Source organism: Atractosteus spatula, chromosome 3 (genome assembly GCF_055471065.1).
Source record: "Atractosteus spatula isolate fAtrSpa1 chromosome 3, fAtrSpa1.hap1, whole genome shotgun sequence".
NCBI lineage: Eukaryota > Metazoa > Chordata > Actinopteri > Semionotiformes > Lepisosteidae > Atractosteus > Atractosteus spatula.
Window position 1 is genome coordinate 12029752 of NC_142708.1, and position 14855 is coordinate 12044606.

The window sequence follows — 14855 nt, forward strand, 5'->3', positions numbered from 1 at the left end:
CATATAAACTCCCAAGCAGCAGAAATCACAAAATACTTTCTTGCTGTCTTAATTTTTCCATCTTTTATTACAGTGTTTCCTCTGGGGGTGGCACGTTGCACTGGGATCTATACACTGATGTAATGGCCCTTGATAGAGAGACTAAGACAGGAAATCTGTCAGTGCCATGCTTCACTGGCAGAAGCGAGTGCGTGTGTTTTCTCAACTCTTCAGTGAAAGCAAAGAGGTTGGCCTCAGACGTCCCTGTAGGCCCTACCCAGAGACCACAGGTGTTGCTGGCTCCACGCCATACTGCCCACACTGGTGAAATGGAAATGAACTGTGTAAAAGCTGGCTTTGGGTTTGCTGCCAACAACTCTTGAGATTATACCGAACCTCATTCAGAAAAAAAAAACTGTATATGCAACCTCAGAAGTACAAACAGTATGCCATATGTAGAAATATGAAGACAAGTCTTTTGCACACATTTGCACACTAATACAAAATATAAAAAAGGATTTCAAAAGACAGAAGGCAGTACATCTAGCCCCTTTGGTAGTTAGTACCTTGTTGATCCAAAGATCAAGGACCATTCAATGACCAGGTGATGCTTTAAAGAAACCAAGTTAACAGTTTTTATCACATCTGAACAGCTTGTTACAAACTTACTCATTTATGCAAAGACGTGCCTCCTGTTCTTGATTTCAAAAAGCATTTCCAGATACTGTAGCTTCCAGGCTATGGGTACTACAAATGACGTTATTTTGCAGATATTTAAACCTGAAAACTTTTTTTACAATAGAGAAAAAATGCTCCTGAAACATCTTTTTGAAGACTTAAACAAAGAATAAACTTGACTTTACAAATTCTAAAAAGTATTTAGCTAGTAAATGATTCCTAGAGCACACATTTTTATCATTCATTTATCATGCAGAAAAGTAACGAATTCCTGAAGAACTAACGACAGTATGGCTGTCACATTGCAGAATCAAACTGCCTGACATGCAATTGAGCAGGTTATTCCGATTGATATGAGTGTCTAGATCTTGTTGCGCACTACTGGCTTGGACATTCAGCGTTGCTGTCTCAACCTCTGACTGTGCAGGATGAGCTGGAGAAGGAAACAGGGGAAGAAACAAAAGGAGGGAGGGAAAAGGAAGGGGGGAAGAGAGAAAGAGGCCATAAAGAAAGAAATATGGAAAGGGAGAAAGGTGGCTCTGTTGACTCAAGCAAGAGGAATCCTCTCCTGACTCTGGGGGATGATTCCATGGCCCGGAGGTCGGGATCTTCAGTTTTTTTCCGATACATGCTTGGGAGTGTTTAATTCAATCAGAGCCAAATGGAAAATGGTTTAAAGTTTCATCCAGACAGGGACAGTTTCCCTTCGCAGCAATCTCCTGCTGGTTTACGGTGCTATGAGCAGGGCATCCACACGCAGGTGTTGTATCCGAGACAGCACACGTTGGCCTGCACGTGTTCTACCCCAGGGGTCAACCACATCTGCTGTAAGTGAAATAGTACAAGTGCTACAAGCAGCTTTATGTACACCAGGAGACTTGTAAACCACTCTACCTTTATATAAATGAGGCAGTTCCTCAGTTTGAGCACACAGCTAATTGCTGGAACTTTACCGCCATAGGTTTTTTGAAGAGCTATGTTATAAAACGTTTTTCTATGACTGTTTAAGGAATTGATCAAATATTAGATGCATATCTCATAGTGTTTTCAAGTACTGAGGGCTTTGTTTCACATTGATTAAAAGCTATGAATAGAAGCAATTATATTGCTTCCACAACACAAATATAATCTTTATAATAATAAATTAATTATTGTGGCCATTGAAGTGCAGTTCTCACCTGGGTGATGAGCACCAGTAGCCCCACTACACACCAGGTGAGGTAAAAAAGTGAGAACATGGTACAATATGGGACTGAGAGGACATGACTGTTGTCCTCCTGGATGGGGTGCTATTCCACAGCAGGGCAATGGAGAAAGTGACATTTGCTGTAACAGTCAGACCCAACATGTCTTCAAGTGGTCAAGGAAACCAGAGCACCTGGAGAACATCCACACAAGCATGTGGAATGCAAGCAGTCTCCAGAGAGACAGAAGCCTAAAGCTGGAATTGATCCCAGTACCCAGGAACGGTGAGGCTGCAGTGTCACCAGAAAGACAAAGTTTTTCAAGTTAACAATGTAGTTCAATGAAAAGTCCTACATTTTTAACATGAATTGTTGTGACTGAAATAGTTATTTTCTTTTTCAAAATGTTTGTTTTTTACCTCATTGGCAAGAAGATGATCTGGTACTACTTATCAATAATCTTTGCATTTTAAAAGGACTATACTTTTCTTTTCGCTCTGTTTCTGCGGTACCTTTATTGGAAATCCTAAAGATGGTAAAGTAAAAAATGAATATTTTATTTTTCATTCCCAGCTGGCCATCAGCCCAGTTAACATGTACTAAAAAGTTTCATGTGATGTTATTGGACGTAAATACAAATCCCAGCCCAGAGTTCCTGGGGTTCTTTCCAGCAGTGACCCAACTCTTATCCTGAGCACTGTGGCTTGTGGGAGGCTCTCTTCCCTTTGGCTAGAGGGCTGCTGAGAAATACTCAGCAACCCACTGCTCTGATAGTGCTTGGAGGAAACCAATAGCATTAAAACAATAGTTTTATCAGGCCACAAATTCCTGTCTCCATTTAACCCCTGAGCTCAGTGCTGCTGGCTGCTTAATCTGTGAAACCAAATACAAGTGCAGGAGTTGTGCACACTGCCTTTGACTCACATTCCCTATACGTAAATCATTCATTATCATGCCTTAATGCTCCTTAAAACTGCCTTACGGGAACTTTTTCCAGTTTTAAAGATAAAGGTTGTCATTAAGAACATAACAATGTCTATAAACAAGAAGCAATTTGGCACATCTACCACAGAACAGCAGGTTATTTATCCGACAATCCCATTCTGATCAGTTTAAACAACATGCCTGGGAAGCTTGTTCCATACTCTCATAATCCTTTGAGTAAAAAGCACTTCCTGTTCTATATGGAACAGGAATAGGTCAGTTATGATGTGGTAAATGCACTTCCATGCAGTTTGCACTTGTGTCCCCTTGTTTGCACTTCACGGTTTACTCTGAAGAACCTTAGTCAATTGACTTCATCAACGCCTTTGAAGATTTTGACTTTGAAAGGTGGGAGGAATCTGGAGCACCCAGAGAAAATGGACACAAACACAGGGAAAATATGAAGCTCTCGCAGTCCAGGACACCAGCCAGGATCCAAAGGCTGTGAGGCAGCAGGGCTAACTGCCCTGCCACCATGCCAACCGATTAAGTCTTTCAATGTGTATTTAATTTTTTATATTGCAAGAATAAACAGGTTCACATCAGAGTTTTACCATAATCAAAAGAAACTGTTTAATGCTGCTGGAAATAGGTCTGGAGTTGGATGGGGAATCACAGTACTGTGCATAAAGAAATTTGCATTTTGGTGTGAATCGTATTTACATGCAAATATATCACTTTATGATCTATTCAAACAAGGTTGAAAAAGGTACGGAGCCAAACATGGTAAAAACGATTTTATTCCATTCATTTATTAAAAATGTATATGTACATAAAAACTTACATGAGAAGTTAGGCATAGACAATATTAGAACCATCATTAGTTATAGGCATAGGTGGGTGCTTCTGAAACATGAAATATAGTTGCCCCATCTGAAGAAACTGAAATGAGGAAAGAATTTAGTGTGCCATTGTTAAACTCCACCGAGGAAGGAAGCCATCTCTCAGTTTCTGCTACTCTGAAGGCTCTCTATGAGGATCTTATTGTATTCTGCTAGTTGTTTAGTCACATTTTTGACAACTGGACGGTAGTCACTTTCCATTCCCTTTGAGGCAATGACTGATAAGAATGGTTAAGGAAACCTGCTTTCAGCCAGACATTCACTGATTTGGAACAATTTCATATTAATCTGCCATGGTTTCCCTTGTATGGATTGTAAATATTCAATTTTGTTTCAACATGCTTAATCCCGTTACTATTCAGTAGGGTCATATTAGGGTACCCTTTTATAAAATTAAAAATACCTCCAAATTTTGGTGATCTTCAAACACTCATCATCAAGACCAGTAAAATGACATATGTAGATGTAAGGTTTTTACCTTTCACAGAACAAGCCATAAAAAGGATACACTCCTTCATGACAAAGTTGTTTTGTTCGTGATGTTGCCATTTTCTTTCCAGGTTTGTTAGCTGAGAAAATGTATTTAACATTTATTGCAATAATATTACATATTACATTCAACTGATTTATTCCTTCTGACAGAAAAAAACACAAAGGGCACGTGAACTTGAGAAACACAATTAACAATATTAAATACTTAAAATATCAGATTCAGAGGGAATGATTACTGTATATCTCACTTTATAATTTTGTGTTTGAAGGAAAAAACAACCTGAAAATATATCCAAAGTAAGTTGTTAGCAAAATTGTACTAAAAACAAGAAGAAGCTAACCTGTTAGAAGAACCCTAACAGACAGAAATGTCGAGACCTTTATCAGATTTTGGAATGATACCTTCACTACTAATGATACAATTTAACACGGGAATGGTTAACCTATTTAAACGCAAGCGATTTAAACATACTTCAACAGGTTATTTTACTAAAAACTGCTAAAATACTAAGCATGTATATTTGTGATTTTCTATATTTATTTTATAACTAGATATGTCCCTTTAAAAAACAATTAGCCAATTTAGAAACCAAAATGATTAACCTCTGGGTTTATTAGCATTATTAATTCTATTAAATGCAGTTATTATTAATATACAATGTGAATCTCTTTCTTGTTGAAAAAAATATTATTAAGAGTATCCTTTTTCAAATCTAGAGAACAAAACGTACAACATAAAGATCCCTCACTATACAAACATTTGATTTCTGATTTTATGCTGCAAAGACGTGTATTATTTTCTCTACAATGCAAACAGATCCATTATGATCTTGCTTAGAGATTTTTAACATAAACATGTTAAAAGTGCTTTAGGTGTTACAAAAGCCAATAATATAAAAAAGTTGCTGTAAAGCTTGCAGTGATGGAAAGACTAGCATTACCTGGAACTTAACTGTGCTGCGAATACAGTACAATAGTTTGCAATTTCTACACACTTTGTCTTTTAAGTATTAATTAACTATAACTACTAATTAACTATCATAAACATACAGTATAATAGTTTATTTTGACAAATCAGTAATCAGGACGGTTTCTAGACCTCATGAATGAGCCTTCAGCTTTTACATGTAATGTAATGGGAACTTCATTTTCCTTATTCAAAACTTCACATTACAAACAGTTTTTGAGAATACTATATTATTATATCATGATTATTATTACAGTATGTTCAAAAATCTCCTTTTGAGATAATAAATGTTTGAGATGATAAAATACTAGCTACAGCTTCTGTGAGGCTGAAATGTGATGGCTGCTCCACAATTTGGAGGAAGTTGGCACACAGGTCTTGAGCTTTTCCTTTAAAGACAAACCCCTGTCAAGCTAGATCTGTGACATCATCAAAGAGGAGGAGCCCTGTGACTGGATAGATGGAGAGACCCACAGGGAGCATGTGTTTTCAAGACTGATACAGTAACATCACCAAGGGCACCTGCTTCGTGTGTGGGCTAAGCAGGCTCAGACAAGGCGTGAAATGAATTCTGGCCAATGGTTCTGACCACAGCTGCCATACAGGCCAGACAAATGGGTTTGGCAGGCCAGAACCAGCCAACGAGCCAAATGCACGACACACCAGGTTTAGCATGTCAACAATTTACTGATTTTTTTTCACAGACTAATGGGCAATAGGGAATAGCTACAATTACATCTTGCGTATACATTTTTGCATTACCAAAGTTAAATGTGCAAAGTGTTAACCTCAAATATTTTACGCTCTGTCATGAACGAGACACTCTTTTGTACATTTTTACACTCTTACTGTATATTATTCCAAATTAACATTACGCTCCATTGATGTGTGCAGCTTACCTGTGCATGAGTCTCATTCTCTTGTAGCTGAGTCTTTAGTGCTTCATATTCAGCATTCATTCTCTGCATAACCATCTTAAAGGTGTCTCTTCTCTTTGTTAGTGTCACTCTCTCCTCCTGAAGTCTCTGTTTCAAGACAGACAATTGTTGTTCTATTACTATAAGGTTATTCTATTACTGTCTATAAATAAATTAGTGGATGTATGTGTTGCAATATGTAAACTCTTTCTGTTGTTAAAATACACTTTATCCAGTTCCAGAATTCCGTTTATGCTCAGATACTTATACTGCATTAGCCAAACTATTACTTATAAGAAATAGGCACTTAAATTAAGTGGAAATAGAAAGGAAAAAAAATAGCAATATTTAAATGTTTTGCCTACCAACTCACAGAATGACAGATACAACCAAAAGAAAACAAATTTTTAAATGTATAAGCATGTCTTTCGCAGAACTTAAGACGATTTTTAGAGACTGGTTATTTAAGAGTTACAGAACAATTTTCAAACTATTAAACTTGCGTTTCCTGGTGTCAAACATTTCAGCAAAACCTGCATCCTGTTAAAGGATAACTACATGCTACCAGTGTCTTTAAATGTTTTCCAGGGTCAGATTTATTTGGAAATGTTCCTGCAGGTCCTTAAGCCCACTGACAGTCCCATCACTGTTTACAGCTTTTCTCAGAAAGTTCCATATGGGGTTAGGCATGGGAAAAAGGATCTTGCAGTTTCTGCTTAAGCTCCCCAGAAAAACAAGACAGCTCTTAATGCATGCTCCTACCATGAAAACAAAAGCAATATGGCCTATTTATTTCTTCTGCGCTTTTCTGCCCATCAGTTATTTTCTTTTTCTGTTTTTATTTTGTATTTGTATTAAATTTCCAGATACATATAACTTTCTAAATCCATTGTATTCAAATTGTTCAAAAATGTTTGAGAATCTATCTACGACTCCATATAATAAAAAAGCTACTGTACCCACAAGCATTCTTTTAATGGTCTAGACATGATAAAGATAGACTAATACCGTCTGAGTACAATGCTCACAAGATGAGAAGTAATGGCTGAGTTCCAGAATACATTTATTTTACTGGTTTCATCATATGAGCTTCTGATTTGTTGCGTAGCTGGGTCACTGGCTTTGAGCTTTTACTTTAGGTGAGAAGTCTTTAAAAAAAAATCTGACTGTCACCTTTTTCTTTTCCTCTCCTGCTGCTTTCAGTGCATCCAGATTGCTGTAAATGTCCAGCCCCTCAGTCATCTCCTGGATCTTCTCCTTCAGACTGCTGAGCTCCGTATTGATCTTACTTTCCAGCTGTTCTACTTTCTGAAGGTCCTGCTGCAGTCGCTGACTCTCTGGACCAGGAAAACACAGCATGCATTAAAAGCACATTTTGCTGTTCCTAACACAATAATTTGAAAATCAGGCACAAATTAGAGTAAGAAAACTGCATTCTGAATTTAAAGATTCCACTTTTACTTTTACAAATGAGATTAAAACAGTAAGAACACAGCAAAAATTAAGTTTCTTCAAGAGCAAAAGAAATGAAACTGCCACTACATGGATGACAAATAAACATTATTTTTTAGACTAAAAGTATCATGGTATATCTATTTACCTGCTACTAAATTCCACAGAGGTTGGGATAGAGAGTTGTGGGTTTTCTTCTATCTTTTTATTTTTGGCATGGAATTAACCTATTATTCTACTGATTTCCACAGTAACACAACAAAATCTGTTTTTTTTATTAAATTCATAAAAATCATTGTGTTCATTTTATTTCATATTTAGACTATTATGTTGTTTATTTTTAGCATTAATCTTTCTTTATTTTGTTAACAATCATACAAAATCTACTTATATTCAACAAACAGACTAATATAAGATGCAGAGGTAACACTGTCTTTTCAGCAGATATTGACATTATATTGTTAATACTGCTTTATACTACCTGCCCTCCCCCTCACCTCTTTATTAGCACAGTGCTTCTTCCTAGACATTGAAATTGCTCCACTGCTGTAAGCGAGTGGCAGGAAGAGGATGTAACCCGGTTCCTCCTGATATGAGCTGAAGCCTCTGTTTGGAGCAGGCAGTGTGTACAGAGCAGTAAAATGTAAGACCTCTTCATCTGACAGAAAATGCTCCATCAGCGCTTCTGTGTAGTCTCTTGTGTTTCCTTCTGAGTTCGCATTCCGAGAGTCACAGACGACTCTTAAGACTTTTAAGGAAGCAGTTCACTTCATTTAAAGGCATTTAAGGGCTTGTCAACCATTTTAAAAAGGTGTGTAATCAGGATCAGTGTATCCAAATGAATACAAAAGTTTAAAAGTCAACTGTTTTGAGAATAGTTACACTGGAAAACCAGTGGACTATTTGTACTTAGTGTTAAACTAGGACCCAACATTTTTTAGTAGAATTCTCCATTTTTGGGCTGTTGACTCCACTCGCTAAATCTGCTATTACGCTGAAACATCAAGTCAAAGAGAGACAGGTTGATAGGATATTCATAGCTCTTTTACCTAGCAATAGACATCTAACCAATAAGAGACAGCTACAGTATATACCAAATGTCCTAATACTTTGACTACTTCAAATGAATGAAGTGCAACACTGTTTAATTGACATGGAACTGAATATTTCCTATCCTAATTTTTAGAGCTGAGCTACTAACACTACTTTGTTATCCATCATTCCATCCATTTTGTAATAGCTTAATTCAATACAGAGTCATGGGGAAGCTGGAGCCTATTCCAGAAAACAAAGGGTGCAAGGCACTATACACCCTGGATAGGGCTCCGGTCCAGAGCAAGGCACACACATACACAAGGGCCAATTTTCCAAAAAGCCAATTAACCTACCAGTAACTCTTTGGACTTTGGAACAAAACCCATGCAAACACATGGAGAACATATAAACGCCACGCAGATGGCACCCCAGGAATTGAACCCAGGGCCAACACTGCAAGGCAGTAACGATAACCAATATGCCATTGTGCCACTCAAGAACTGAAGTACTGTACAATGAATTTGGTGAATTCAACATGTATAGTGGAGATCACAAAAATATACTTAGTGTAGCTCAGACCATTTTGCCTGAGTATTCTGTTGTTCTTTATGTTGAAACCACAACAGAAGTTATTGAAAGTCTAGAGCTTCTGAAAAATCATCTTAATTCTTTTGCTCTTTCTTCCTCCTGTTACATAAACGAAATGTGTTGTACGAAGGCAATAAGATGACAATGTGTCAGTGGCTGTGGAGAAAGACATGGCTGTTTATCTGTAAGCACATGACCAATATCAGCTGCTTTCACAAGTTAAAGATTCTCGAATTTCACTAATGTTACATCTGTAACTTTGAAGCTAGAACGAGACATACTACCTGTGGTTTACAGCCTATTCCTACAGCACCACAGCTTCTCTGCTCCTTGCCCATTTCTTACTAACCTCATCGATGAGTCTCTGAAATCTTGTCCTCTGCTTGTAAGCTTTAAGTCTGCTGCTATCTCACCTGTGCTAAAAAATGTGTCCTGGACTCCCAAGTTCTTAATAAATACTATTCTATTTCCAAATGCAACGTTTCTCAAAAATAAATAATGACATGTACAGTGTAACTTCAATTGCAATCTTATTTTACATATAATATTATTTTTGAACCTTTTCAGTTCTGGTTTAGACAAAAATTACATTACTAAAACAACTCCAGTTAATCAAGCATACTTAATGATTTGCTGATGGCTTCTGATGGCACTTAATATTCTTTTGCTTCTTAATCTAAGAGGAATATTGGATTCTGTCAATCTCAATGTTTTACTGAAATGCATGGAAATATATCTAGGAATCACTGGGACTTCCCTTTGTTGGTCTGGTTCCTGCTTAACTATTGGGAGCTAATTTGTAAAACGTGTCTGTTGTTGTGTCAAGATAACGCAAAGGGTTCTTTGCTGAAACGTTTAATATTTAGTATTTTAGTACTTTTTTCTTGTCGTTTCTTGGTCAGATTATTTCTCGACACTGACCTGGATTTCAATGTTATTGTGATGGCTACATACAAATCAAAATAGATGCCTCTGCTGTGGTTTCTGTACTTTACAGGTGTCTTTATGATATTAAGATATGGATGCAATACAAATTTCTTAAGTTAAACTAACAGCACTAGTTGTGCTCATAGGCTCCCAACATTCACTTTGTAAAAATGATGATGGCAGAGTTTTTTAACAGCACTGAAATTAAATGTTTTATATTAGCAACCTTAGTGTTACTTTTGATTCTGCCTCTTTTACGATATGATATGAAAATAGTTTATTGTCTGAAATTTGCAACCAATCAGGCAACATCACAATGGTAACATATGCATAAGGTACTGAATGCATTTGCTACAGTTTATTTTAAGGGACTATTTTATCATTATAGTTCAGCACTATGATCAGATGATTCAGTCTTGTTGTACCAAACTGCAGGTACAGTACATACACTGGGCAATCGTGACTCTGCTACCTTTAGCATTACAAACACCTGGTTATAGACTTAAAATCTAAAGATTTAAAATATCTTTTTCCCTACAGCTTTAATGTACAATTTAGTTTTACTCTTGTTTTTATAGGATTAATTTACTGTTCTTTTTTATGTGCTAATGTACAACCCTGAGCTTTTTAACATTTCTTATGAAAGTAATTATATATTATGCAAAATATTATTAGTAGTATTAAAAATCTTTGTTTCCCAAGTGAGGATGTTACTTCATGACTACTTCATACTGCATATCTTTATGTTTAAGAGATATGTATCTAAATAAGATATGAAATATGACAAAAAATGTTGATGATTAAAATGTTAAAGACATTTGATTAAATGATTAAAATGAAAGACAGGAAATTTGTATTTTCTCCGTTCTTCTGCACAGTGCTGAGTTCTAGTCCCACTCAGCCACTGGCATGGCAGTATGAGATCAGCGCATCAAATTCATACCCACGCTAGATCTGAACTGGAGCTTCCAGAGATTAGAGAAAGGGTGGATTTAAAGTACTTTGAAATGTAACTTTGGTATTTTCACTATACTGCAAAAGCTACTGATAATAAATAAATATGTGAAAATGAACAATACATCTTGCTTAGAATAGAATGATCAAGGAAATGTTCCTAGTGGCTTTTTCAATCGTGTTGATGAGATAAGACAAATTTAGGGTGAATATGCATTGAGAGGCTTAACACAAAGGAAGGAAATCCTTGGCATTGATTCAAAAGCCCAACAGAGATTATTTGCTAAATACACCCAGTCCAGAGGAAACAGTGCAAGCAGGCAATTAACAAGCTTCGACTGGTCAAATCTCACTCTATATGTAATGAGCCAAGTGTTTTAGTTACATGACATTGCTCTTTGAAATTACTGTGCTCCACCCAGTGCTTTATTCTAAACATGTTTTTTGTTAATGTTTCGCTAAATATTGTCAGATTACATGTATATTTTGTTATAGTACTTGGAATAATTAAGGAAATGGCCTGAGAAAAAGTGAGATCACACAAAACTAATAAAGATGTAATTTATCAGTTAATCTTCTGTCAAATCAAGGGAATTTAATGTGTTCAACTTCAGGTTTCAACTATGATTATTATGGAAGCACTTAATATGTTAAGAGACAAGGTCAAATGGCAATACTATGAAAAATATATTGGAATTAAAATGTATTTGTACAGTAATTAGTATTTTATTTTAGCCCATATGAGTATGATATTATGAGAAGTTGTGATTCATAAGAAATGTTTAAACTTGTGCCTGCTTTCTTTATTCTAGATTATCTCCTGATCATGAAATGCCAAAACACTTCAACAATATTTGAGTAAAAAGGGGCCCGTCCTATATATAAAATTCTTTGGGACCTTTTGTGATAAAAAGTGCTATATAAATGGAAAAAAATGCAATTAATCAATAAATCAGGTAATTAATGAATTAAAAAGACCAATAGAATGTCCTGCAGAGATGTTGCTGACTAGAACAGTACATGGCTAAGTTGTTACAGCAGTCAGTGTTCATTCATTTACTCCCATTTGATTCTAGCATCAATTGATTTTGAGTGAGTTAGTGAGTTACACTAACTGATTTAGACCTATCATGTTTTAGTTACTGAACTGATTGACAATGTTGCCATTTAGCTAATCCAAAGTCTCCCTCTCTACTCTTTGGTTTATATAGAAGGTCAGATTTTGGGTCACACTATAGTTCAAACACTTTTCTTTACAATAACTGTGGTGAGAAGTCTGGAAAAAGCTGACCAGTCATAATGTGATGTTGTGGAGACTGATACCTTGGCTTCTTTCAGAAACACCTGGATGAGATCCTCAGTACAACTAGCCACTATGAACCATAAGCAGTAGATAAGAAGAATGGCTACCTCTCATTTGTAACTGTTCTTAAATTCAAGTATCGTATGTACTAATTTTGTTTCAAAGAAGAATACATTCTAAAAGCTTGCATTTTGTAAGCATATAATTTCTAAATGAATTTTTCATCTTTTATGTATTGGAACAAAAAGGTTACTGTAGTCCATTGTAGTATTATGCAGCTCTTTAAATTATTTTAGATTCTTATTAACTAAGAATGTGTACAGTAGTATATTGCAAATGTACATAGGTAAAAGGACAAATAAAAGATAGTTCCAGGAACATAAACCTACAATAGACAGAAAAAGCTCAACAAAAAGAGCTTTTAGATTGGTCAATAAATCCCAGAACAATATTCAGTTATTCAAAACTAACATCAAATATGTGACTCTGTGTGTTGTGTATAAAAAAAAATCAGATGTACTTCTGTTTTATATCTAACCTGATGACAAGCCTTTGGCGGTGTTTTGGGATTTATGCATTTCAGTCTCCTTGAAGCTGAGGTCCTCTTGCATGTTTTTCAATTCATTGGCTGTGACAGACGAGATTTGCTTCATTCGATTCATATTCTATAACAAGCAAACAAACAAGCAAAAAATATTATATAAACAACATAACATTCTGGTATATATTTTCACACTATATATATGCCATTCTAAGCCACGCATATCTAATAATATTACCATTGTTTGAAAATGTCTCATTGTCTCACAAAGAAACCAGGAGCATTTATTCTTCTTTAATTTATATTCTGAAAAAATAATTCAAACCAAAGATAAGATGCCATGCTCATCAAGTAGTAAAAAATGTAAATGCTGTACCTACTAAAGAAGTTATGTATATAATCATACTCTTATCTACATATACTGTATGTTTCATTCTTTTTTACACTTTTGTCTGATGTCACTCCCAGGTATGTTATGGTAGGGCCATGCTTTTAACTGTTTATCTGTATATTTGACCTAGTAGAAAAAATATTTTATGATAGTTAAAAAAATACTAATATTTCTTTAATTATTTTGGCTTTATATGACTTAAACAATGGATGGCATTGTGGTTAGCACTGCTGTCTTGCAGTTCTATGGTCTTTCTAGGTTTGATTCCTCATGCTTCTACCCCTGTGGAAATTCCATTTTTTTCCTATGTGTGTGTTCTTTGGTACACTGTATCTCCCAATAATGTGCTGGATAGATTTCACTCTCTTTCTCCACGGTTCTGTGATGGGCTTGCTTTATGCAACCATGTGCTTTTGGTCCTGCCTTGCAAGCTGACACTAATGGGAGATCTGGCACTGCATATCATCAACCAGTGTGGTGACTTTGTGTACTAATGTTTGGGGTGTACTTGGTGGGAATAAATCTGTTTAATGCTTTGTAAAGATTAAACACAAAATTACATTTTTCTGTAATTTCATCAATAATAGTCTGAATAAAAAGTATATGAAGGTGGGAACTAGCTGCAGTTCTTTAAACCTGTGAAGCGTCGTCCAGATTCTGCATGAATTTTAGCAATAGTGCACCTTTGCTTGATGCAGGAAGCATTAGTAAGAAAACTACTTTATTGGTCTTGGTCTTCAATTTCTTGCCAAGCTGTTTTCATTTGATCTGAATGTTAAACATTCTGCTCCAACCAATGTGATCTGTATCCATTTAAAACTGTCATTTAAAACCCTTTTAGACATAGCAAAGTGCACAAACACATTTGTCATTCACTATAGTAAGTACATGATAATCATTCCCTGGATCTTCAAGAAATTTTTGGTTTTTGCCTTCTTGTCATTGTTCAAGCTTTAATAAATGAATATTTAGGAATATAAATAATTATAAATGATATAATGCTGGATTTTTGAATTTGGAGTATTTTCAATTTAAAAATCAAAGTCTCTATAAGAATAGATAAAGATGGAGACATTCATCATTCTCTTGGAATAAGTGACAATTAATTTATACCGTTTATACCACAACATCTCTCTTCCATATGCTTTAGAAAACTAAGAATTCCATAGCTGGGAGTATTAAAATTAAACAATATCATGCAGACTTTTCCAAATATCATTTTTTCAGTTTGGTGATGTTTTAGAATTTGAAAAACAATACTGAAAAAATAAAGCAGGAGTTGGATATCCCTATTGTTTAAAATGCTGCTTGATGATTTGCTTGATGAGGTTTGGAGATAAAGAGGTCAGGGACCTTCGACATACAATAATATTCTTACCCTGCTCGTGTGTTCCAGCAGAGCAACAATAATGGCTTCCACTTGCTGCTTGCGTTCCACTTCCTGTGCTTTAGTCTCATCAAATGTCTCCAAAAAACCTAGAGTTTCCAATAGAGTTCAGTTATATTATTATGACAAAAGCAGTGACTACCAACTAAAAAAACAATACTTCAATATTTCAAAAACAGTCATTTGGGAATCTTTCAGTGATTCCTCTTGAAAAACCATATGTTCAGGATGTTA

The 14855-nt window shown here is 35.7% G+C and overlaps 1 protein-coding gene across 2 annotated transcripts in view; it reads right to left on the reverse strand.

The window, feature by feature from the left end:
• Positions 1-3549: 3549 nt before the first annotated feature.
• The window catches only part of ift74 (intraflagellar transport 74), a 30681-nt gene continuing 19375 nt past the window's right edge, over positions 3550-14855 (reverse strand). For both annotated transcript variants that reach the window (XM_088911301.1, XM_088911300.1), the window contains exons 15-20: positions 14613-14710; positions 12841-12967; positions 7217-7380; positions 6026-6151; positions 4176-4236; positions 3550-3885 (exon numbers count right to left, since the gene is read on the reverse strand). In XM_088911301.1, coding sequence (XP_088767427.1) covers positions 3770-3885; positions 4176-4236; positions 6026-6151; positions 7217-7380; positions 12841-12967; positions 14613-14710 — 692 coding nt within the window. In that variant the 3' untranslated portion in view covers positions 3550-3769. The remainder of the gene's footprint in view (positions 3886-4175; positions 4237-6025; positions 6152-7216; positions 7381-12840; positions 12968-14612; positions 14711-14855) is intronic.